Consider the following 26124-nt stretch of genomic DNA (forward strand, 5'->3'; position numbering starts at 1 on the left):
ATTAATTAATACTAATTGATTTTAATTTTTTTATAATTATGTCTTGTATTTTTTACTTGAAATTAACATGATTACATTATCAATAATAATAAAAATAAATATTAATTTATGTTTATAGATTCAACTTTTATGTTGTTATAGAGTTTAATCTTTTATTTTCTTCATTCTTAAAAAAAAATTTAAACTAAACATTTTTAAGTTATTACTTTTTTATTTTTATTTTATAAAAATTCATTTATTTATTCATTAATTATATTTCTAACTATTTTAAACATTAAAAATACTTATTTTTTAATATATTCAAAATTAAAATTATAAAAAAAATTAATATATTCTTTTTTATTTATTTTTAAAATGGTGCTAGATAGAAAAATAAAAAATAAAATGGTATTAGATAGGGAAATAAAAACAAAAGGATGCTAAATAGGAAAATAAAAACAAAAGGATGTTAGATAGGGAAATAAAAGTGTAAATTGTGGTAGTTAAGGAATTGAGCCACAAGTAGTACATTTATTCTAGGTTTAACTAAAAAGAGAAAAAAATCAATAATTACGTATAAAATAAAAGTTATTTACTTCTACTAAAAAAATTATTAAATATAAAATAAAGGTTATTTATCTCTATTAAGAGAAACAATAACTGATAATCAAAGAGAAATTGATAACTAAAGAAAAACAACTGATAGTTAGAAATTTTTTTCAATAAATTCTCAATTAATATTAAAATTCTTCAATTATAACTCTGGTATCTTGTACTTCAATAATTTCAAAAGTAAAAAGATGTGTTCTAGAAAAGGTATTATTGAAAGATTTTTTTTGCCATCTGGATTCATATTTCAGAAACACCTTTTACACGCTAAACACTCCCTATTCGAGAGCCATACAAAACTTTCAAGGATAATTTGGATATTTCGAAAAATATAATGGTATAGAAGAAAAATGTAGGGTGCTAGAAGAAACACCCTTACCTCTGCCTATAAGTCAAACCCTCCATTGCATGGCCATGTAACTTAAAGTTGGTTTTAGTGTGCTCACTCCAATTTTGCCACTTGACCACAATGCCCATGTCCAAAGGAAGGCCTTACAGGAGGAGGAGGAACTTGAGCAGGTGTCCCTCTTCATCTGCTGCAACACAGACTCCATTGCCACCCGACCCAGATAAGGTTTGCTCGTGTTGTTCGTTGTTACCTACGATGCACAAAATGTGTTTTTTTTTTATTTGATACATGTCCGGCACTATAATTGTAATTCTGCAATTTTTTTTTCTGGACTCAGTCCTTTTTTTTTGTAAATCTAAATTAAGAACATGTTTCCTGGAGATTTCAGAAAACAAGCAAAATTATAAACCATTGTTATGATAAATTACTTTTTATTATTTATAAATAAGAATTGTACTATGAATCTCATTCTTTGTTGAAATCATCGGGACAATTTTCATTTTGTTTCATCAATAGACAATGCTTCCCTGCTTCTATATTTTTTACATGCATACATTATATGTCTTGAAGCTTAATTGGATTTTAGTAATCTTTCTAAAAGCATGGGTGTTGTATCCAAGAGAATCAATATATACTACATGGTGACGTGATACACATAAATTTTGTGAAGGGTTTGGTTGATGAATAGTTTGAAAATTGTGTTGAAAGTGCAGGGAAATAGGGAAGTGGGGGAAGAGAGTAGTGTAGTTGCTGCACAGGGTCGGAGTCCTGATCTGCAGACACTTTTTAGGAGGTTCTGGAAGGTGGCAGCTCCTTACTGGAATTCAGATGACAAGGTGCAAGCAAGGTTGCAGCTTGCTGGCGTTTTTGCTCTCACTTTGGTTACTACTGGAATCAGTGTTGGCTTCAATTTCTTGGGGAGAGACTTCTTCAATGCACTTGCCAGTAAGGTCATGTCTATATGTGGACGTAGCTGATTTTGTTTATCTTCCATTTACCATCTATCTGGTCATATAATGTTTGCTTGTATTTGAATTTGAGATTTTGTTTTACTTTTTACTTTAGTATGTAGTGGCAACAAGAAACTGAACTGTTTTAAGTTTATTAATGCAAGACAAGGATCAAGAGCAATTCACGAAGCAACTACTGTACTACTTGGTTGGCTTTGCTGGAGGAATCCCGGTGAGCACATTGCTGCACTTTCTTAGGTATATCTCTGCTATACTTTGCTTTAGTTCTTAGAGCAATGTGTAATGTCATCTGATCTAGTGTCTTAGTTGGAAAGAAAAGAGTGAAAATGAGGACTAGATGTGAATTTGGAAGTTACACCTTTTCATGTTTTGGGCTTTATCTGTCATATGAGGACTTAGACAATAGACATCAGAATTGTATTCCTCTTTTGATCCTTTTGGAAGTAGTTTCCTTTCTTAATTGTGTTGCAGCTTTTCTTCTTAATCATTAATTGATATTGAAATGAATGAACTTTTGAATTTAATAAAATCACATGCCCGATTCTTGTTGCTTTGTCATAACCATTTTCAAATCTTCTGAACATGTTTCTAACCTTGCTCATCACTACATTGCAGTTTTTTGTATTGAGAGATTATGCAAAAGAAACTCTTTCCTTGAGATGGAGGTCTTGGATGACAAGCTATTACATGGATCGCTATCTGAAGAATCAAACTTTCTATAAAATTCAGTCACAGTCAATTATTGATAATCCAGACCAGCGAATTGTTGATGATATAAGTTCTTTCACTAGAACATCCCTTGCTTTCTCTCTAACACTCTTTAATGCTGCTGTAGACTTAATCTCATTCAGTAATATCTTGTATGGAATCTATCCTCCACTTTTTGTTCTTCTTCTTGTATACTCGATAGGTGGGACAACTATCAGTGTTTTACTTGGAAGGGTAATGACTATTTCTTTGATAGTTCAAATTGTGATGGTAAACTACCACCTGTCTCCCTAATAACAAAAAGTTCCCTTTTTACTAACTGGGAAGTTGTGAAAATATTAGGGACTGGTGAATTTAAATTTCCTGCAAGAGAAAAAGGAAGCAGACTTTCGTTATGGGCTTGTACGTGTACGGGAAAATGCTGAATCAATTGCTTTCTATAGTGGTGAAGAAAGCGAAATGCAACTTCTTCTGCAGCGCTTCAAAAGCGCTTATGAAAATCTGACTGTGAGATATTTCTTCTTTGTGCTTACCTTTTTTTTCACTTTGAAAACTAATTTTGTACATTATATTGCCAGTATCTATGTTCAAGTTAATTGATTTCTTGAGTTTTACTGCATATACTGCTAGATTTGTATAATCAACATAAAGTGAGCAGCCTTTAAATGCTGCTCTGTCTGTTTTCTTTTTCTTGATTGAAAAACTAGATTTATATATTTATTAACTTGAACATATTTGAAAGCTATATAGCCATGTTCACTGACTAGATTTGTGAATTAAGAAACTTCATCAAATACCAATCTAACCTTGTTGCAGCATCACTTTGGTTTTCTTTATTGAGTTATGTAATGCAGTTTTATCCTCTACCTTGTCATAACATAATGATGCATGGTGTTACTTATTATTTTTTACAGCAATTGTTGATGGCTTCTAGAAATCTGGAGTTCTTCACCAGTGGCTACCGCTATATAATTCAAGTTCTTCCTGCTGCTGTTGTTGCCCCCATGTATTTCTCAGGAAAAATCGGCTTTGGTGTCATCAATCAGTCACGTTCTGCTTTTAATCATATCCTTGCCGACTTTTCTCTTGTTGTATACCAGTTTCAATCTATAAGTGCTTTTTCTGCTGTTATTAATCGGTTAGGTACAATATTTTTCCCTTATCATTCCTATCAGTTTTTAATATGTGCTAATCTGTGAAAGATAATGAGCATGAGTGACTGAGTTATGAATTATACTCTGTACAAAAAAAGGGGATCCATTTTGATAATCTGTGCTTATGTTGGCATAAACACAAATAATAGGTCCCAAAGAAAAAAAGAAGGTATTACAATGTTTTAAAGATGTTATTTTGTAAGTTAACCAACCTTAACTTATTCATGTTACTTTCCGCCTTCCCTCTTTCCTTTCTTTTTTCTCTCTTTCAACATTTTCTGCACTGCAGTTCATATTGCAAGTAGTTATACTCTCCAGTCTGTGATATTTATCTGTCCCACCTGTTGTCTTATATATGCTTGGCAGGCTAGCTTTGTTGCTTTTAATGTAATGAGCTACTGACTAATATGCATTGCATTGCATGCGCAGGTGAGTTTGATGATGTTTTGGACAGAAGCAGCTCTAACTCTCCCTCTGATACTTTGGAAGACATACAAATTATATACAAATATTTTAGAAGTTCATCTGCATTGGAATCTAATGGATCCACTCCACTAGAAAAATACGCAACATTACTAGAGATAGAAGATTTGACTCTGAATACACCAAATGCATCTACACTTGTTAGAGACTTGTCACTGATGATCAAGGAAAAAGATAATTTACTGGTAAGACATCCATTGGCCCCTCACTTACCGACAACATATTAAGAAGTTAGGTTTGTAATTTTATGTTCACAAGACCATAGGATTATACAAATGCTCTTCTTAATATAGCCAAATGAACAGGTTATTGGACCAAGTGGAAGTGGTAAGACTTCTCTCTTAAGGGCTTTGGCTGGTCTGTGGAAAACTGGAACTGGAAAGATTACATACTATGTAAAAGGTGGAGAATATCCTGAACAACTCATTTGTTTAGATGTGAATGCTCCAGTAAATAATGCTCCTGACACATATGAAGCAGATGGAAAATCCGTAAGCAGAATTTTTTTCCTTCCACAAAGACCATATATGGTTTTGGGTACTCTTCGTCAACAATTACTTTATCCAACTTGGGTCGATGATGTAGTTCCTATGTCAGATAAACAAACAAGTATGTGATTTCTAGTTTCTTTTCCCCCCATGCTTAAATATTTTACTTTTATTTCTTATGCAAACTCATTTTTTTAATTAAAAATGGAAGTCTTTTATTGTTCTCTATCTGTCTCGTGTCATGGGCTCAATTGTAATTTTTGGAGTTGTGAGTCTAACAGAGATAATGCTCAAATGTTGATTTATTTCTTCAGCAGGAATACTAAAAACGCCCTTGTAGTTTTTTGTAGCAGCCTGACATGATTTATAAAAGAAATGATTAATTTAATAGGAAATATGATATTATTTGATTGTTACACATAAGTATTATTACTAAAGTTCTTTAAGCTTGCAACTCTAAAGAGACTTTTAGAATAATTGATATATTTTTTTGCAGACTCTGCCTTCAGAAGATAATATAATAAGCAAGCCTAACCAACAGCTTTTGAATCTTCATCCTATTAAAGAAACAACTCTTGAAAAATGAATTTTCATTGCCCTCAGTGAAATGAATCTGTAGCAGTCTAGAATCTTGAAAACGTTTTTAGTTGAATGTTAGCTGTTAGTCAGACAGTTTGATCTTGGTTGTGATCTGAAAAATTAATCCCTTTTTTTTAGGATCATCAACCCAGGTTACAGAGTTCTTATGTATGTGTTTTCCTTTCATGTAGAGTCCTGACTTTATAATCAAGTGAACAAATACAATCAAAATTATCAATTTTGAGCATTGATTTGTAAGGTGCAACAGGTTCTATCTGCATAACAATTGTTACCACGTTGTTATGAATGAGCTGATTTGATCAGATGATGCTGAAAATAGACACTTTTATTTAATGTGATTAAATAGAAAAATCCCTGTTATTGTTTAGTAGTTTGGCTGAAATTGTTTAAGCTTTGCTGATTGAGTGTTAAAAATTGTTATGCAGATGTGCTTCCTTTCTTGTCAAACTTGACAAACTCTGATAACACAATTGATAAGCCTATGAAGCCAACAACAGATGAACTGATAAAGGTATTAGAGGATGTGCGCCTTGGAGATTTATTGGCTCGTTTCAGTTTAGATTCCACACTTGAATGGTCTAGTGTCCTTTCTTTGGGAGAACAGCAACGTCTTGCATTTGCCCGTCTTTTGCTTTCAAAGCCTCAATTGGCTTTACTAGATGAAGCTACAAGTGCACTTGATGAGGCCAATGAGGTACTGTTGAATTCCTAAGTACATATAATAATCTATGGATATTTGATTCGAAACATATGCCTAAATAGAAAAATACATACCCCTCAAGTAAAAAAAGAAAAAAGCAGGAGCTTTTACCACATTCTCACTCTTGCCTCACTTGACAGTGACATATTATTTCTGATACATGAGCTTTTACTCTTTTCCCTGCAAAAAGAAAAATTTGTGCATATGCAGACAATGTTTGCAGTATAAGAATTTGAATAGTTATATCTTGTCTTCTTTTAAGTTCTTATACTCTTAACTAATTTAAGTGTTCTTATATTTTTGTACGGAAATTCTTTCTAGTATAAATGTGTGATTTATGTTAATTTAGGCATCCATTTTGTTGTATCAGTGACAATGATAATATATACAAATTTTGAGTGTATTGTTTTGACTCCTCCAAAATTATTGGTTAAGATGTGCAAGTGCTGGCTTTTGCTTACAGGTTCATTTGTATCAAAAGATTGCAGCAGCAAACATAACATATGTCAGTGTTGGCCACCGGTCATCCTTGTATGATTACCACAACAGGATCTTACGCATATCTACATATGATTCTAACGATGAACAACTAAATTGGTGCATTGGAGCTACTAGGCCTAATTCCTATCTAAAATTTACAAATCTCTGATTGCATGGGGCTTCAGAATTTCTTGCAATGTGCTACTTACCATCTGAAGAGACACATGGTTCAATTTCTTTGAGCAATAATTTTGACATATATGATGCTAATCTATAGATTTTCCCCTGCTACAGCATGTTAGAATCACTCCATTTTCTAATATGATCTATTAAAAATGTTATTGATTTAATTTCATTACTTTAGAACAAGTTCAAGCTTGGTCGTGCCATTTCGGTTGCACTTGCGCAGGGTAAGATTAAAGATAGAAACAAGAACACAATTTTTAAACTGGTTGGATTCTTCTTGATTTACACAGTTCAATACAATTAGTCTAAAATGGATTGTTTCACTGTTCTTGAAAATTCAACATAGTTACATACACACCAAGTAATATGTAGCACATTCAAGAATATAATTTTGTTTAAAATCTATCACAAAAGTAGTAAGAGTGGAGATCTATTACACCAAGACACCAGTTCTAAGTGTGAAAATTAAACAATGAATGATGCCATGAGTTAGAAAGATATAACGTGAATGTAACTGTTTTCAAGAATTAACTTGTTCCAAAATATTTAACTTATTGATGAAACACAAAAGGTATTTTAGAGAGAGACAATTTTTTATATCATGTGATTTTGTAGTTTTAATTTTTATTTGTTTGATTTTAAAAACACCACTACAACAAATAGTGCATTAGGCAACCACATAAAATTGGACATAAAAATCGGGACTTAAAAGTTTAGGCAACTTGTTTATGAGTCGTGGTCTAGGTGAATGCCGTTTGTAATAGACAACTGTTTTTAAAAATGTAATAATTTTAAAAGAGTTGTTTAAAGTATTGACAAAGAATAAATATTCTTATTTATGTCTTTAAACCCAACATTACATAATTAATGTTACATATCTCCAAGTGAGGAAAATATTTTGTACATAGACCAAAATAAATATAATTGAGAGTCCATAATAATATTATATATAGATGTGTTGAAAGTACATAATAAAAAAATTTGTCTTGAAGGATAATGATAAGGATTAAACCTTCATAACTAAACCTACAAACTTGGTTAATAAAAATATCATATACTATTTCTTTATTACATAAGAATAATTTCACTATTATTTAAGATTGTCTTCTGTAAAACGTACAAAAAATATAGTGTTAAATGTTCTAAACATCTTATAAATACAATGAAGTACACACAATACTTTCAATCTCTACAGGTTCACCAACTATTCTAATCTCCCTAAGTACACAGTTATAATCCCCCCGAGATCAAAGACTTCTCAATATAATGAGAAAACAAGGCTCACTATGTATACTTCAGTGAATGATTTACAATGATCCAATTCTAACATGTTGCTCTCTATTAGTAAATAAAATTTTTTAAGCACAATTCTAAACACAACTTTACACTGTTTTTCTTTACACATTGTTGTGTTTTTCACACGTTGCAACTTTAGGATTTCTTCAAATCTTCATGTAGTAGTTGGACGCTCAATATAGAAATTGTTGCTATAAATGATCTTTGCATTAAGGCTTTTCAAAAACATTTTTTTATCTTCCTCAAATATGAATGTTGGCACTTGAATCTTCATAACTTCAATATTTGCTCAATCTGCCATGTTGTCCTTCATCTTTAATGTGTTAGACGTTGTATATGGAAACTTTTGTTCTTGTGTAATTTGTGCTTTTCAAATCTTATAAAACATTTCAAAATATTTCTTTAATCGTATTTAATGTGAACATTGAGGCTTGAATTACTTTTTTCTTTGGATATTTTATTTTTGGTTCTATTCATCATTTCTACGTGTTAGATGCTCAATATGGAAATGTTTGCTTCTGTATGATCTTCATGTCTTTAAGTTGTATTTGAATTTCAAATACTTTCTTCATTTATATGAACTCTGTTCTTGATTGTCTCTGAACTTGGATATATCCAATTATGCACTATTCATCTTCTCTTGTGTGTTAGATGCTTATTCATCTTCTCTTATGTGTTAGACGCTGAATTGGGAAACTTCAGGTATGTGATTTCTTCTCTTGAATCTTCTTCAAAGAACTTCACTTTGTGTATTCCTTTGTTCAAATTCTCTCGATGTTGCTTGACTCTTGATTGATGCAAATCTCATTTGTCAGCTTCATTATTCTCCTATCAGACACCGAGAAACTTTACTTTCGACTTTATGCACGTCTTGAACTCCCTTTGATAGTTCATAGGAACAAATCAAGTATCAATGAACAATATAATTTACAATTTAAATCATGGATATCACTGAAAAATATCTTTCAATATTTGTTCTCAGATATTTCACAGTTAATTCTTCGTTCAAAAGCTTTAGAAAGTTTGAAGCATAATTACTTTTAATATGGATATTAGCCCATTAATTATATATCGAAAAATATTTTATATACAAATAATTTAATTCTATTTTTCGAAAGCTTCATAGTCACGTACTATTTATTTAAATCCTTTCTAAAACATTTAATCCAATAATCTTATTTGAAAATAATGTTTTCTATAATTTAGAAATGTCAAATAAGATTTGGAAAACGTACACACGGTGTTATAAAATATTCTAAGAATATAAAGATCAAATATGGAAACTTCTCTGTTGTCGTGTTTCGTCTAACACTTGGACAATGCTTATATTGTCTGATAAGTAAGTTCCAATCTTATGCTTGTGAACTTGTGCATCTAATTTGTGTTGTCCAAGGGGTTTCATTTGATATTTTATTTTAAAGAGTTATCAACACTAATATTGTCTTATTTAATTATTCTTAACTACATCATTTGATCCTTCATCTGATGTGTTGTTTCTACGAGCTTCGTCTGATACATCCTTTGTTATACGAGAGCTTCGTCTTATGTGATGTTTTTACATGCACAACACTATTTTCTTTTAATCTTCTATTTGAATATCTTATTCATTTAAAGAATGAACTTGAAGACTAGATGAATGTGTATCATTATTTCATCTAATAACTTTTATCTTGTTGTATCATCTATAGATTCTTGCTCTTTTACTCTTATTGTTTTTTGTCTAACTTGTTCTACACATGAGTAAACTTTGTCATATCATAATACACCTTTTAGTATTTGTTATCATCAAAACATATAAATGATCATATGAGATCGTCTGATGGGTATTAGTTTGTCTAACTAAAACTAAAACTATAAGTCAAATAAACAATCATACAACATTATCAGAGTATTTATCAATATATGCACAAGTGGAATCAAGTATTTATTGTAAATAAATCCTTTATTTATTTTAAAAAAATTATTACAATTAATGTTTTCAAAACAACAAGAAAAACTTAAAGAAAAATTATTCAAAGACAAGAAAACTTCAAAAATAGAAACAACAAAACACCTTCGAACCAAAAACATCACTGTTACGGAGGACGAGAAGAATGACTAAAAAAGCAACAAGGACAGTTTGGCACTAACATGTTGAAACACTGGTTAATTTTTTGTGCCCATCCAAAGCTTCATAATAGAACACTGTTTGTGTTCAATCAGAGAACTAAGAGAAAGAGAGAGAGTGATTAAATTTTATATAGATCTTTAAATGATTAACTTTTTTTAGCAAGCTTCAACATGATCAACTTTACACAACTTATACATCTTAGCCAAAAGTAGTTGTTTGAGAAAAAAATACTTGTTTTATTAGTCAGGAGTGATTGTTGTTCAAAGAATACTTATAAGTGACCATGAGCATAAGGAATACTCAATTAAGCTAGGAGTTGGCTGGTTAAGAGCGACTACGAGTATAAAAAATACTCACTATGTACTTCGTAACAATAGTTCGTCCAGTAAAACTTCATGATTTGTTTGAGAACTGGACGTAGTCTATGTGGTCAGACAAACTAGTATAAAAAATACCTTTTGCATTTTATCTTTCTATTATCTTTGTATATTGTACTTTAATTACTATACTAACTTGGGAAGGATAACTATTGTGAGAATGTGCTTTGAAAACATTTTGTTCAGGACAATAAGTCAAATCATAAATCTGCGTTTGTTGTAGTTCATGAGACGCAAACGTCATTAAGTGACATATTGAGCAAACAAAATCATAATATAAATACTCATAATCAGACAATATTCACAAAATATTTAAAAATAATTAAAACACTATTCAATCATCTTTTCTTATGTTTTTTTTTCTATTTTCACAATTTCGATGTTTGATTGAAAATAAGTTAACTAGACCGGTTGTAGCGTGGAAGGATTATAAAGAAACATAGGGTGGTATTATTTTCTAGAAAAAATGTGTATAGCTAGAAAAAGAGATGTGGTGATGGGTGAGGAAATCCTTAAAGAAATCTTAGTAATTAAAGTCATTTTCTTCATGTGGTTGTTTTTCCTGCAAGTTAGAATGTGCATATATACATGGATAAGTTGTTTATGTCTTTTTGCTTTTCATACTACTTTTTCTATTTTGAACGAGCTTTCTAGAACATAATTTTGGGAACAAACTTTCTAAAATATATACAAGACCTTTTAAAATAAATTTTCTTAAACAAGTTTTTCAGAATACACTAAATGAGTGACAATTGCTTCCTGCACCATATCACTGCACCCGATTTCAGCAGAAAAGACGAAACTGTCCTTAAATTTTTTTTCCGATAATCCAGAACGAAATTTTATATTACGAATTTTTTTATCCAGAATGGATTTTTCATTTTTGTTTCTGGATTTTCATTTTCAAAACACAATAATTTCTTTTCTGGATTTTTTTCCGAAATGTATTATTTTTCAATTCTGGATTTTTTGTTCGAAATAGAATTTTAATTTTTGTTTCTGTATTTTTATTTCTGAAACTCAATAATCACTTCCAGATTTATTTTTTCAGAATATATTATTTTCAATTTCGGATTTTTATTTCCAAAATTAAGGACATTTTTGGAAATTAAAAAAATATGTTGGGTGCAGGTTAAAAATATTGGGTGTAGGAAACATTTGCCTAAATGAGTTTGAGAACGGATTTTTGAAATAAAATTTTAGAACAAATTTTATAGAATGTAAATGATAAATCCGAGGTGACATAGTGCAGTAAAGAAGGGTAATTTAGTATTTTTCGATAATAAGAGATGTGGTTAATGATAATGGGGTGGAGGAAGTAAAAACCTTAATTTGTCTGCAAATTTTTCTCTATGGCTTTATTGCTGCCCCCATTCCTCGTTCTGTGCGTGGCAACATGTGCATCACAAGAAATCCTACCGTACGGATAATTCCCCATAATAGTAATAATCTATGCGGCTCCAAATTTTTCTCTTCAATCATCGTAACAAAGAGAACAAAATCCTATATACTGTGACATACCAACACGACAAATTAGTAAGCTACTTCATTTTAAGAAGCCATGGAATCCCAGAATGTCGTGTAACTATTGGATTTCAAGAATAAACATGGAGACCAAGCATTGATTATGCACATATAATTGTTTTGGGCCAAATTAAGAATACCCAGAAAGGAAAAAAATGATCTTGCTGGCTCAACAAGCATGCCCCCTTTTCACCTTTTCCTCTACCTATAAGTCCAAGCCTCCATTATCAAATCATAATGTTCAACTCCATGTTGGTTTTGGTGTGTTTACCCCATTTTCTCAATTGCCCATTTGCAGGGGGGTGCCTTACATGAGGAGGAATTGGGGCAAGTGTTCCTCTTCTTCTTCTGCAGCACAGGCTCCATTGCCACCTGATCCTGATAAGGTATACTTGTTTTGTTGTTACTTTTTTCTTTGGATAAACAGTACACTGTTTTGATTATTTCTGTATCATAGGTTGAAATTTATTGGAAGTTAGAAAATATTAAATGGGTCTAAATGGTGATATTGTAATTTCTATATATTTTAACCATTAGTAGGTAGAAAGAATGTGTTACCGTTATCTCATCTTTGGATTTTGTAAAGGGTTTTGGTCGACGAATAGTGTTGAAAAGTTTGAAAATTGTGTTGGAAGTGCAGGAATACAAGCAAGAGGAAAAAGAGAATGATGTTGTCGTTGCTGCACAGGGTGAGAGTCCTGATCTGCAGACACTTTTCAGGAGGTTCTGGAAGGTGGCAGCTCCTTACTGGACTTCAGATGACAAAGTGCCAGCTAGGTTGCAGCTTGCTGGTGTTTTTGCTCTCACTTTGGCTACTACTGGAATCAGTGTTGGCTTCAGTTTCTTGGGGAGAGACTTCTTCAATGCACTTGCTAGTAAGTTCATGTGTGCTGGAAGTATGGCAGAAAAATAAGACAGAGAAGAAGGAGAAACATAATACATTGGAATATTTTGAACTGAAAGCAATGAATATGATATTTTATTAATCAATAACATTTACATTTATAATAATTGAAAGACCAAAACAAACTAACAAATTTAGTGATATAATTATTAGTGACTAAGATACGCGCTCCTCAAGTAAAAGTAGAAGTGTCAATAACGGACTATTGGAAAACATATAGGAAACTTAAACAGAAATATGGAGTCACATGCAATTAAGTGAAGTACATTAAGCAAATATTTAACAATGTCTATATATGGACTCAGCTACCTTTGTTTATCTTCCATTTACCATCTATTTGGGCATGTGGTATTTGCTTGTGTGTGAGATTTTCTGCTGTTTTTTGTTTAGTTATCTGTTTACTGCTGTATGAAGTGTCAACAAGGAACTGAACGTTTTTATGTTTATTAATGTAAGACAAGGATCAAGAGCAATTCTCGAAGCAATTACTTTACTACTTGGGTGCCTTTGCTGGAGGAATCCCGGTGAGCACAATGCTGCACTTTCTTAGGTATAGCTCTGCTATACTTTGCTTTAATTCTTAGACTGATGTATACATTGTCGTCTGTCTGATCCATCTTAAATGGAAAGAAACTAGAATGAATAAGAAAACCAACTCACGCATTGCATGGAATATGGATTGCCTAGACGTGGTTTTGAAAGTTGCACCTTTCATGTTTTTATTTGTCATATGACAACTTGGACAATACACATAAGTAGTTTTCCTTCTTTGATTCTTTTAGAAGTAGTTTCCTTTCTTAATCTGTGTCATTTCTTCCGAGTCTGTATTTGTTATTGAAATGAATGTGTTTCTGGATATAGTAAAGCGTACATGAATATTTTAGCTCAAATAAAGAGGAAAATTAAGGGAAATAAATGACACTATTATTTTATAACAATTTTGATAAGGTTTTACTAAATCCACAGTTACCTTGACATTCCATGTCCTTCTGTTTCTCTTGTGAATGGGAACAAGATTTATGCATGTCTTCTGTATTGTATTTTGTTTGTCATCCCATTTTTCCAATATTCTGTACATATTTCTAACCATGATTGTCATCACATTGCAGTTTTTTGTATTGAGAGATTATGCAAGAGAAACTCTTTCTTTGAGATGGAGATCTTGGATGACGAGCTATTACATGGATCGCTATCTGAATAATCAGACTTTCTATAAAATTCAATCACAGTCAATCATTGATAATCCAGACCAGCGAATTGTCGATGATCTAAGTTCTTTCACTGGGACATCCCTTGCTTTCTCCCTGACACTCTTTAATGCTGCTGTAGACTTAATCTCATTTAGTAACATCTTGTTTGGAATCTATCCTCCACTTTTTGTTGTTCTTCTCGTATACTCAATTGGTGGGACAGCTATCAGTGTTTTCCTTGGAAGGGTAATGAAGTTTTGTATATTTTTAGTGATAGATTAAATTTTCAGGGAAATTACCATCTATCCCCCTAATAAGTGAATGGCCTTTAAGATGGTTCCCCTTTTATTAACTAGGAGTTGTGTTAATGTCAGGGACTGGTGAATTTAAATTTCTTGCAAGAGAAAAAGGAAGCAGACTTTCGGTATGGACTTGTCCGAGTCCGGGAAAATGCTGAATCAATTGCATTCTATAGTGGTGAAGAAAGTGAAATGCAACTTCTTCTGCAGCGCTTTAAAAGCGCTTTCGAAAATCTGACTGTGAGATATTTATTCTTTATATTTACCATTTTTACTTTTAAAACTATTTTTGTACATTATGCTATCAATGTCTATGTTCGGGCCAATGAATTTCTAAGTTATGTTGCATATATTTCTCACTCTCAACATAACATAATCAGCATTTAATGTAAAGAATGCTTCTCTGTATGTGTTATTTTTCTTGATTTGAAAAACTAGATCCCTATAATTATCTTGGCTTCAGTATATAGGTAGCTGACAGAATCATTTGAAAGCTATAACCATATGAGCAGACCAGATTTTGGGAATTAGGAAACTCTATTAAATACCAACTTAACCTTGTTGCAGCATCACTTATTTTTCTTTATTAAGTTTTGAATGCAGTTTTATCCTCTAACTTGTCATACCTTAGTGATGAATGACGTTACTTTTATTTCTGTACAGAAATTGTTGATTGCTTCTAGAAATCTGGAGTTCTTCACCAATGGCTACCGCTATGTTATTCAAGTCCTTCCTGCAGCTGTTGTTGCCCCCATGTATTTCTCAGGAAAAATTGAGTTTGGTGTCATCAATCAGTCAGTTTCTGCTTTTAATCACATCCTTGGTGACTTTTCTCTCATTGTGTATCAGTTTCAAGCTATAAGTGCTTTTTCTGCGGTTATTAATCGGTTAGGTACAGCATCTTTTTCCCCTTGTCTTTCCTGTTACATTTTAGAATATGCAAATATCATGAAGGATATGAGCATAAGTGAATGAGCTATGAAATTTTACTCTTCAGAAAAAAGGGAGAGCCATTTTGATAGAATTTATGGTTATGTTTGAATAAACACAAATAAAAAATCCCAGAAAAGAAAAAAGAGAGTATTACAATGTATTAAAGATTTTATTTGTGAATCAACCAATGCCCTTGTCTCTGTTACTTTGCACCCTTCATTTTTACTTTCTCTCTCCCTCTCATCCTTTTTTGTGCTGCAGCTCATTTTGCAAGTAGATATACTTTACTTTCTTTTTGGGATTTATCTGTTCCATCTGTTGTTTTATTTATGCATCTGAAGCTCTCTTTTACTCATTTATGTGTATGCCTGACAGGCTAGCTCTGTTCCTTTGTATGTAATGAACACTACCAACTAGTATATATTGTATTGCTTATGCAGGTGAATTCGATGATGTTTTGGACAGAAGCAGCTCCAACTCTCTTACTGATACGTTGGAAGACATACAAATTACATACAAAGATTTTAGGAGTTCATCTGTTTTGGAATCTAATGGCTCCACTCCACCAGAAAAATGTGGCACATTACTGGAGGTAGAAGATTTGATTCTGAAGACACCAAGTGAATCTACACTTATTAGAGACTTGTCATTGACGATCAAGGAAAAGGATAATTTACTGGTAAGACATCCGCTGAGCCCGCTGATTGCAATTCTGGCCAAACGGTTGTAGGGATATACAAATGCACTTTTAATATAATCAATTTAACAGGTAATGGGACCAAGTGGAAGTGGCAAGACTTCTTTATTAAGAGCTATGGCTGGTCTCTGGAAAACTGGAACTGGAAAGATCACATACTATGTAAAAGGTGAAGAATATCCAGAGCAATCCCTTTTTTCAGATGTGAATACTCCAAACAATGCTCATGACACGTATGTAGCACATGGAAAATCCATAAGCAGAAAGTCTGGAATCTTTTTCCTTCCTCAAAGACCGTATATGGTTTTGGGTACTCTTCGTCAACAATTACTTTATCCAACTTGGGCCAATGATGCAGTTCCTATGTCAGATAGTACAAAAGCAACAGGTATGACTTTCTTCCTCCCACACCTAAATGTATTGTTTTTGGTTCTTATTCAAACTCAAGTATTTCTTAGTATTAAGGACAAATGTCCTTTTTCGTGCTCTTAGTGTCTACATCTCATTTACTCTATTGCAATTCAGGATACTTCAGACAAACAATACTACCGTAGTTGTTGTGGGCCTAACATATGTGGTTTTGAAATGATGAAGAAATATTTTTCCTGCAGGAATGCCAGAATTACTCTTGTAGTTTATTGGTGTAAGCTTTATAAAAGGAAGGCTTAATTTAAAAGATAATTTACATATAGGCAATATGGAAATTATATGATTTTTAGCATGAGGTATTATTAACTATGTTCTTTTGAATATGTAACCGATTGACTTTTAGACAAGATAGTTATTGATATATCTTTTGTAAAGTCTGCATGCCCAAAAGTTGATCTAACAGTTAAGCAAGCCTATCAAAGAAACATCTCTTGAAACTGAACTTTCATTAGCCTCACTAAAGGGAGCTGTAGCTGTCCAGAATCTTGCAAACATCATCCCTTTTAATTCCATGTTAGCTGTTAGTAAGACAGTTGATCTTGGTTGTTCTCCAGAAAATTAATCCCTTTTTTCATTAGGATCAACCCAGGTCCATCTACTTATGTTATGTATGTGTTTACCCTTTTGAATAGAATCCAGACTTTATAATCAAGTAAAAAAACACAATAAAAATGATCAATTCTGAGCATGAACTTATAGGTTGCAACAAGTTCCATTTGTGAAATTATAGTTCATCTTTTTTTCTCAGGAGTATTTTTTTCCAAACTAACTGCATTGAAGAGCTGAGTTAATCAGATAATAATACTATTATCTAATCTGATTAAATAGAAAAGTCCTTCCTAATTTATACTGATGTTATTTTATTAGTAGTCTTGCTGGAAATTGTGTAAGCTTTGTTCATTGAATGTTAAATATTGGTCTACAGATGCACTTCCTTTCTTGACAAACTTGCCAAACTCAAAGGATGCAAATGATAGGCCTACGAAGCCTACAACAGAGGAGCTGATAAAGGTCTTGGAGGATGTCCGCCTTGGATATTTATTGGCTCGTTTCAGTTTGGATTCAACACATGAATGGTCTAGTGTTCTTTCGTTGGGAGAGCAGCAACGCCTTGCATTTGCTCGTCTTTTGCTTTCAAAGCCTCAATTGGCTTTACTCGATGAATCTACGAGTGCACTTGATGAAGCCAATGAGGTAATGTTGGATTCCAAGTTTACTTGAAGTATGATATGGAAGGTTTTCTTATTCAATAAATTGAGCATACTTCCCTGTATTACATGTTTATTATATTTCATATAATATGGACATTTGACTTCATATACATACATACAAATGATGCTCTTCCCCCTCAAGAAGAAAAATGTAAAACTTTTCATTTTCATACCCCTATGCACCATAGTCAGCATTCTCACTCATGCATAGACATGATTGTTCCTATGTGTTGGGTTCAAATAATACAGAAAAGAAACTAAATTATAGAAGATTATATATACAAAGAACACATATCATATCATACAACGTGCTTAAAAGAGTTTAACATGACTCTATATATAGAACTAGGGACAGTAGAAGAACTATTGAAAAATAGTTAAGACAACTATTGTCTAGGAATTTACAAGAGGTAGACAATCTAGCTATTAGACATGCTAGACGATAAACACCCATTAACCAACTAGGCAACAAAAAACCATTTAGTCTTAACTCTACTAAAAGCATCAAATAGACAGTCTTTTGGGTTTCTCATAAGACAATCATGATTTTAGAGTCGAGACAATACAATTTTCCTCCTTGACTCCAAATCATGGACGAGCTCCTACTTCATTATCTTTATCCTCTAACAAAAAATAAGTTAGCTCAAAGCAACGTTTGAATTTAGGTTCGAGCAACTCCAACATGGGCAAGATTTTCATTGAAGCTAACTTCATAATTTTGACCTCCCTTGACTTAACGATGTCTCTAACAAAGTACAATTTAACATCAATGTATTTGGTTCTTTCATGGTATATTTGATGATCAACTAGATGTAGGACACTTCGACTATCGTAATGGATAGTCATACATTCCTACACAATTTCTAACTCCTCTATCATCTCCTTCAACGATAAAGCCTCCTTTACCCCATTTGCCAACACGATACATTCTGCCTAGGAAGTAAGTAAAGCCACCATTGACTATAAACTTGTTTCCAACATATTCCAATCCCAAATAGTGTGAAAACATACCCAGAAATAGACTTTTTAGTATCCACATTCCCTGCATAGTTTACATTTGCAAACCCTTCAATAGCTTCTCTATGATTAGTAGACCATTAATACACCATACCAGAGATACCTTCCATTCAAGTATTTCAGCACCCATTTCACAACCTCCCAATAAGCACATTCAAGATCTGTCATGAAATTATTAACCACACTAACAACATGCGCTAGATCTGGTCTGTTATGCATCATCTTGTACATGATGCTTCTTACTCCATTATAGTATGGAATAATCTTCATCTCCCTCTTATCTTCTTAAGAGTTGGGAGCTTAGGTAATCAAGAGCTTTGTGTGATGACCTAAAGGTTACATGTTTAGATTTATGCACCTTAAACCTCTCAACAACCTTTCTCAAATAATTGCATTAAGATAGACATAACACCCCAATTGTATGATCCCTTTGTATGTCCATCCCAAGTATTCACATTGCAGGATCAATATCTTCCATCTCAAACTCTAAACTTAATCTTTCTTTGAGTCATTTTCTCTCATTTTATAGTGGCAGGCTATAAGGATACATACAAGAGCAAAAACAACATACTCTTTCCTTCTCTTTTCAAGATGTAGATGCATCTAACATAATTTCACCTCTCAAACCCTGTCTTGGACTTTGTTTCAAGTCATATAGTGATTTCTACAAGGGAAACACCTTTCCTCGATCTTCAGCGAACCCCTTAGTGTTGTTGTATATTGATGGTGTCCTCCAAGTTTCCATTAAAATAAATTGTTTTAACATCCAATTGTCCTAACACCAGATTGTACTGGTTAATAATTGACATCAAAATCCTTATAGAACAATGTTTTACCACCGCTGAGAAAAAATCATTATAGTGTATTCCCTACACTTGTGTAAAGCCTTCTCTTACTAGTCTCGCCTTCGATTCTTATTCCTCCACACTTGGTCTTCCTTCCTTTTTCTTGAATATCTACTTGCATCCAACCACCTTCTAATTTCTAGGTAGGCCTATAAGCATCCATGTACTCTTCAAAGATTTAAGCTCCTCTTCCATGGCACACTGCCACTGCTAACCTTTTACGCTCTCTTGTGCCTCTTTGATGTTTCTATGTTCTAAACCTTCTATCTCTTCAACTGCACTAAATGCATAGCAAATGAGATTAGCGACCCAAACCGTTGTGTGGGTTTGACCATCTTCTTCTCTCTATCAAGTTTGCATGTCTTGGCCTTTCCGAGTGAGAAGTAGAAGGTTAATCCTCATCGTCTGATGCTTCATTGTCAAACCCACCAGACAATTCAATCCAAAACTTGGAGACTTCACCTCAACTTGAGTTTTCTCCTTGTTTTTATCCAAATATTTACACATAATAGTCATTTTATGAAGCATTTAGCTTCCCAGGTTTCAACCTCCACAAACTTATATCCCTTCACTCCTTCAACATATCCAATGAAAATATACTTCTTTGTTTGTACTTCCAATTTATTCCTCTTGACATGTGCAAATGTCAATGCAGCAAACACCTAATTTGTTGGCTTTCCAATCCACACCTCCATAGGAGTCTTAAATTTAGAGCAGATAATGGACAACTGTTTCTCAAATATACAACAGAAGGAATTAGCCAATCTATCTCCCAATAGCATACACTTTACCCACTCCAAAATGGTTCTATTCATCCTTTTAGGAAGACCATTTTGTTGAAGTGTACCAACAACTATCTTATGCCTCCTTATTCCTTCTTTCATGCAAAACTCATTAAGCTGGTCTAGTACAAACTTCAATCCATTGTCATTACTCAACACTTTAAGTTTGGTCATCTGCTGATTCTCGATCATGATGTGTCACTCCTTAAATTCACACCCTCATTTAGTAATCATCTATGATAATGGGGAAGTAAGACCATTCACCACGAGTTTGACCTTGTGTTCGACCTCAAAGGTGTGCATGAGCATACTCAAATAGTCTACCATACACATGCCTATCAATCTAAAACTTCAACCTGAGACATTCCCAGAATGCACTGATCACAAAACTCCAACTCCTCATATTATCACCTCCTAGTAGATTTTGCTTACATAACTCCATCAAACCTCTTTCATTTACATGCCCCATTCTTAGATGTCACAATTTCGTTTGACTAGCCAGAGACGCATGTGCAATCACTATTAAGGCATCTAGAATGTAAAGACTAACAACTATAAAAACTCCCTTTAAAATCTTTATAGTATCATGTTCAATCTTGATTGTTAAACCCACTACATCAAACATACTAATTGACAAAAGATTCTCAAGTTCTGGAACATATCTCGCATCTTGCAACGACATATCCTGGTTGTCAAAAATCTTCAATCTGACTGTATCATTTGATGAATATTTTGATTTCTTTCGTCTCGCTTCCCTTCTTTTCTTGTCCTTTAAATTTGAGACACTCAAACCCAATCCACCATCATCTGCCTTACACTCTTAAAGCTTCTGAAGCTCCTTAGTCTGAATTGAGATCTAAACCTCCTCAAGAGTAATGGTCTGTTTTTTCACGAACAACAAAGCGTCCTTGTAATGCTCAAACATCTTGGGCAAAGCATTAAGAAGCAGTCTACTTATCTTCCTCTTCGAGTTTCACTTTAATGTTTTCAAGATCATCTAGAGTTTAGTTAAATTTTTTTAGTTGCTCTACCATCATTCTTGATTCTGTCATCAAAGGAATACAATCGTTGCTTCAAACAAATTTTGTGTGTCAAAGATTTCATCATATACAATGACTCAAGTTTCATCCACGTTGGTACCACAATCCACTCCTTTGCGACTTCACTATGTGCTCTATCTCCAAGACATAGAATTATGAAACTTCTAGCTTTGTTGGACTTCCCTAATTGCCTTATCTCCAAGAAACAAAATTATGGTACTTTTGGATTTGTTGATCATGTCATTCTTCTCGTTTAGAGACAAAGATTTTGACATGTTCGCCTCCCCTTGTTGTATCAAGATAACTTAAAATCTTGATCTCCATAATCCAAAGATATTCTTACAACACAAGTTCAAAATGAATTGAATTATAGAATATTCTATACTCAGAAAACACATATCATACAACGAGTTTAAAAGAGTTTCTTTCTATACATAGAATTAGGGAGAACAAAACCATTAAAAAACAGTTAAGACAATTATCGTCTAGTAGTTAAGACATGCTAGATGATAACGGCATACACGCATTAACCAACTAGACGACAGACAGCCTTCTAGTCTTAACTCTACTAGATACATCCAGTAAATGGTCTGCTGCATTCTTCATAAGACGATTATGATTTTAAGATCTAGACATCATACTATATAATTACTAGTTAGTAGCTCTTAATAAAAACTGGCCTAAAACGCATAAGAAATTACTTGTTACTAGCTCTTAATTGAAATTGAGCTAAAACACATAAGAAATTACTCAGGAAAAAAATTGCAGCTATTGTCAAATGGTGATTCATCAAATTTTTTGGAAAGTACTGCTGTATGAACTAACCCCTTCGAAACATTGTTATTCAGCTTTTTAGATATAATTTGCGACACTAATATAACTGGCTCTATACATGTCTGGATTAGGTTATGCCATATTTAGAAGAAAAGCATGGTCAAAATGCTGCCGAGAGAAACTTTTGGCTGAAAAGTTGTTTTTATATAAAATTCAATAAACATACTAGAGTTACATTGTCAAGGGATCCAGAAGAATATATTGTTTTCATCATTTTCATTATTATGTGGAAAATGTTGCATTGACAACTCTGCTATTCTACAGGGACAGAAGTGTAGGTATGAATCATGATATATGATATCATGTGCTAGAAAGACTGGGAGAAATAATCGATGTTGCTAAAGTGTTTGTAAAATAATAGTGTTCATGTATAACCACTTTTACCATGTTGATGTTGTGCTGAAGTTCATTTTGCTATGCTTTGGCTTGCAGGTTCATTTGTACCAAAAGATTAAAGCAGCAAACATAACATATGTCAGCATTGGCCACCGGTCATCCTTGTATGATTACCACGACATGATCTTACGCATATCCACATTTGATTCTGACAATGAACAGCTAAATTGGTGTATTGAACCTACTAGACCCAAGTCCTCTTTAAAATTTACAAATCTATGAGCTTGCAGTGCTTACCATCTCAAGAAATACATGGTTCAATTGCATTGGACAATAATTTTGATGTATATGATGTTAAGATGTAGATTCTATTCTATTATATAATTGATTTAGTTTCACTACTGTAGATATTCTGATTAGTTACATATACCAAAAACTCCATATGGTGAACTTGTAAATTGGAGAAATCAAGCAAGGAAGAGAAACTATGACCAAGTACTGCATCACTCTAAAGAGTGTATGGTAAGACCTAGACGTCTGCAATAGCCATGAGTGGAAATAACCTTAAAAGAAGCTAAATATCACATTCTAAAAGGTTGAAGAAGCTATCACATTCTAAGAGGTTGAAGAAGCAGTTATTAATGGTAGGTTCAAATGATGAACTTATGAGGTTGAAGATGCAAGGAATGTTGCAAGTTGGGCACTACTTTCCATAGGGTGTTATAGAAGATATGCTTAAAGAGGAAAACAAGGGCAATGTAAGCCAACTAATTTTGGCACTTCCACAATTGTTTATTTTACATTGGAAAAAAATTTATGTTTTAAAATTCTTAAACTTTCTTAGATATATTATTCAGAATGTATTGAAAAGTTTCTGAATTGTAGTTTCCAGAAACATTTTAGACAAATATGTTCCAAAACTAAGTTACTCCTAAGAAAACTCAAGAAAGAGAATCAAGTGACTTAAGAATTTTATAGCACGACCTTAGCATATTAAAAATAATGTTTGTAATATTATTTAACTTATATTTGCATTGCTTAATGTAAGATGATGATACTTTTAGAATTCTTATCTAGTTGTTGGTAAGTTTTCTTAGTTTTACACTAGTTTAGCTAATAGCTCCCTTATACACTCCACAATATTTATTATTATTGAATAGATTTTTCAGAAAGGTTTAATGTTTGTTTTCAGTGTTTACTGTGAATTTGGCTTCCACACTCACTTCAATCATTGCATCAACGATTATCTGTCTCTCACACGACAGATCAAGCTTCACTGATCATGTCATCATATGGAACCCTTTTGTTGAAGACAAATCCATCTAATAAACATTAGTAAAATCCAAACAGTAAAAACGATATAATTTCAACATGTGAGCACCTAATTGAAAACTGATAAGGTACTTAAAAAGGAAATAAAAAGTTTGTAATTAAACAATCAGACATGGCTTGAATTAATGGATCAAGTAAGACCTGTGAAAGCAATAATGCAACCAATTAGAAGGAGTAGTAAGCACTATAAATTTTTTAACTAGCATATATGTAGTCAAATAAGAAAAAGGCAGTATAGAGTAAATTTAATGAATTCAACCCTCCAAAAGAAATGAAGATTTTGTGTTTTGTGTGTCAAGTTATTTGTATTGTTTCTTCTTGATAATTAAAGTAATCTTTTGAGTTATTGAAGAGAAGTATTTGACCCTAACCTGATAAAAAAAGTTTGTTTTAATTAGTTAAAATGGTAATTAAATCTATTAAAATGTTCTAGATTTAGGTACTTTTGAATTGCACCAAGTACTTCAACGAGTTGAATTTTCAAGTTGATTTGTTAAAATAACTTGAAACCTGTTACAACTCTGTTTGAGTGTTTTCAATATGTTTAATTATTTTTCAAAAAGATTAAAATTACTTATATTCTAATAAGGCTTTTGCTTTAACAAGTTGAAACTATGATTCAATATGTGTATTTCAATAATAAGTGAATTTAACATTATTTTGAAATTATAGTCTGCTAAACCTGACACATATTTCTATATAACTCTCTATTTGAAAACAATTTGTAACTAAACAAAATTTTGTGAAATTTTGTAAACAAGAACTTTTTCGAGAGTTATAATTATGAGTTTGGAAACCTGAGTTCTTAAAGCTTTCTTTAGCCATCTTGAAGAATATTTTGGGTTGATCAAGAATTAATCATTTGTGTTAAATTTGATTTAGGTGTAATCATTTAGATGACTTGACATTCTTCATGTATTTTGATTTCAGGTAAATTATTTGTATTTTTACTGAATATTGTATTTTTAATGAATAGTGTGTTTAGTGTAGTTTATGTAATAGAGTTTTACAATTTTATGGTGAACTAGGGTGAAAAAAAATAGTTTTTGATCTTTTGTTAATAAATGTGTGTTTAACTGGTATTATTAAGCAATTGGGTCTAATTTTTGAAAAAGAGTAGTCTTAATTTTCAGTGTATTTTTCTTCTCCATCTTTCAGCAAATTAAAGGGTTTGAATCTACCATTAAGAATTGAAAATTAATGGATAGAAACAATTTCTTGCATATCTTTCTACACGTATAATTTTGTTTTATTAAAAAAATATGTATAATGTTGGTTGAAGATATATAATCATGAACTAAAAAAGTTAAGAAAGGTAAAGTTTCTTTTTGAATAATTAATTAGAAAGGAAAATCCATTGATTTAGTTTTACATAAAGGTCAAAAGACATGGAGTACAAAATAAGAGAAACAATAATTACTGCAATAAAATAAGTTATCCCACTTTTAAGAATCCATCGTACAGTGGCAAACTAAATCTATTTGATCAATGTTCAGTAGAACTTTTTCTCTAAACAATAAAAAAATTACTCCAAAGAATAAATATTTTATTCAAAAGTATGACACCCATATGTTCAAATTTGTTGCTTTGCTTCTACAAAATCATGTGAATGAAGGATTGTAATTGTAAAGTCTGATACCAGATTCTCAAAATAATTTTAATTTTTGTCCTACTCACTTACACATTCACATGATGAAATATGATCAGAGAATTGTTTTTCAAATAAGAAAACTAATAACATGGCATTCTGCTTTCTGCCAATTATCACATGACAGTCAAATGATCCAACAAGGATCTGCATCAGTCTATGTTCAACGTATGACAATTTTACATTATTCATGATGGTCATGGTGATACTTTCTTTATTTGTTCAGAATCTCTCAGCACAGCACTTTTTGACGTTCAGAACAGTAGTACTAGTGGCTGATGTTAGAAACCTAGTGATGTAGGTACCCGGATGGGTCCAATGCCTTCAGAAGAAAACAGTTTTTGGAAATTGTGCAATCTATCAGCAGCATGAATGGACCTGGTTTCCTAGATAGTATCATCCTGATTTGCCAATTATGCAGACAAAAAGATGTTATAATTCATATGTTTTGCAGTGTGATTCCAAAAAGGGTCATTTTATTTTATCATTTTTTGCACATAAAACTGTGCAGCACCTTCAATCCTCCATTTATAAGCCCACTGTAACCTTAAATTACACATTACCTCATAAAAGTTGCTATTTTTTTTCATTTATCATGTTTGAATTCCAAAAA

General features: G+C 32.4%; 2 protein-coding genes across 8 annotated transcripts; both read left to right on the forward strand.

Moving 5' to 3' along the window:
- Nucleotides 1-949: 949 nt before the first annotated feature.
- LOC137834944 (ABC transporter D family member 2, chloroplastic) lies at nucleotides 950-6871 on the forward strand. Of its 7 annotated transcripts, XM_090302630.1 has the most exons (11): nucleotides 950-1162; nucleotides 1651-1882; nucleotides 2052-2119; nucleotides 2524-2850; nucleotides 2959-3123; nucleotides 3531-3759; nucleotides 4200-4438; nucleotides 4559-4655; nucleotides 4734-4862; nucleotides 5767-6035; nucleotides 6505-6871. In XM_090302630.1, the coding sequence occupies exons 1-11, from the start codon at nucleotides 1058-1060 to the stop codon at nucleotides 6688-6690; spliced, it is 2046 nt and encodes a 681-aa protein (XP_090158756.1). In that variant the 5' UTR covers nucleotides 950-1057; the 3' UTR covers nucleotides 6691-6871. The 7 variants fall into 7 exon arrangements, with proteins under 7 accessions (XP_090158756.1, XP_068499297.1, XP_068499296.1 ...); XM_068643196.2 differs by having other exon boundaries at nucleotides 1651-1887; nucleotides 2057-2119; nucleotides 4559-4862; XM_068643195.2 differs by having other exon boundaries at nucleotides 4559-4862.
- Nucleotides 6872-11850: 4979 nt separating this feature from the next.
- On the forward strand, nucleotides 11851-22937 carry LOC137834945 (ABC transporter D family member 2, chloroplastic). Its single transcript, XM_068643202.2, has 10 exons — nucleotides 11851-12400; nucleotides 12655-12889; nucleotides 13375-13442; nucleotides 14028-14354; nucleotides 14483-14647; nucleotides 15071-15299; nucleotides 15781-16019; nucleotides 16110-16425; nucleotides 17392-17660; nucleotides 22628-22937. Exons 1-10 carry the CDS (start codon nucleotides 12170-12172, stop codon nucleotides 22811-22813), a joined length of 2265 nt encoding a protein of 754 aa, XP_068499303.2. The 5' UTR covers nucleotides 11851-12169; the 3' UTR covers nucleotides 22814-22937.
- Nucleotides 22938-26124: the final 3187 nt, after the last annotated feature.

This window comes from Phaseolus vulgaris, chromosome 5 (genome assembly GCF_051622355.1).
Source record: "Phaseolus vulgaris cultivar YP4 chromosome 5, ASM5162235v1, whole genome shotgun sequence".
Lineage (NCBI taxonomy): Eukaryota > Viridiplantae > Streptophyta > Magnoliopsida > Fabales > Fabaceae > Phaseolus > Phaseolus vulgaris.

Bases quoted from the DNA above. Each gene is read 5' to 3' on its own strand.
- LOC137834944 (XM_068643196.2), top strand. From the start codon at position 1,058: ATGCCCATGTCCAAAGGAAGGCCTTACAGGAGGAGGAGGAACTTGAGC. The intron at 2,120-2,523 runs GTGAGCACATTG...ACTACATTGCAG, and splicing joins GCTTTGCTGGAGGAATCCCG to TTTTTTGTATTGAGAGATTA. The intron at 4,439-4,558 runs GTAAGACATCCA...CCAAATGAACAG, and splicing joins AGGAAAAAGATAATTTACTG to GTTATTGGACCAAGTGGAAG.
- LOC137834945 (XM_068643202.2), top strand. From the start codon at position 12,170: ATGATCTTGCTGGCTCAACAAGCATGCCCCCTTTTCACCTTTTCCTCT. The intron at 12,401-12,654 runs GTATACTTGTTT...TTGGAAGTGCAG, and splicing joins TGCCACCTGATCCTGATAAG to GAATACAAGCAAGAGGAAAA. The intron at 17,661-22,627 runs GTAATGTTGGAT...TTTGGCTTGCAG, and splicing joins CACTTGATGAAGCCAATGAG to GTTCATTTGTACCAAAAGAT.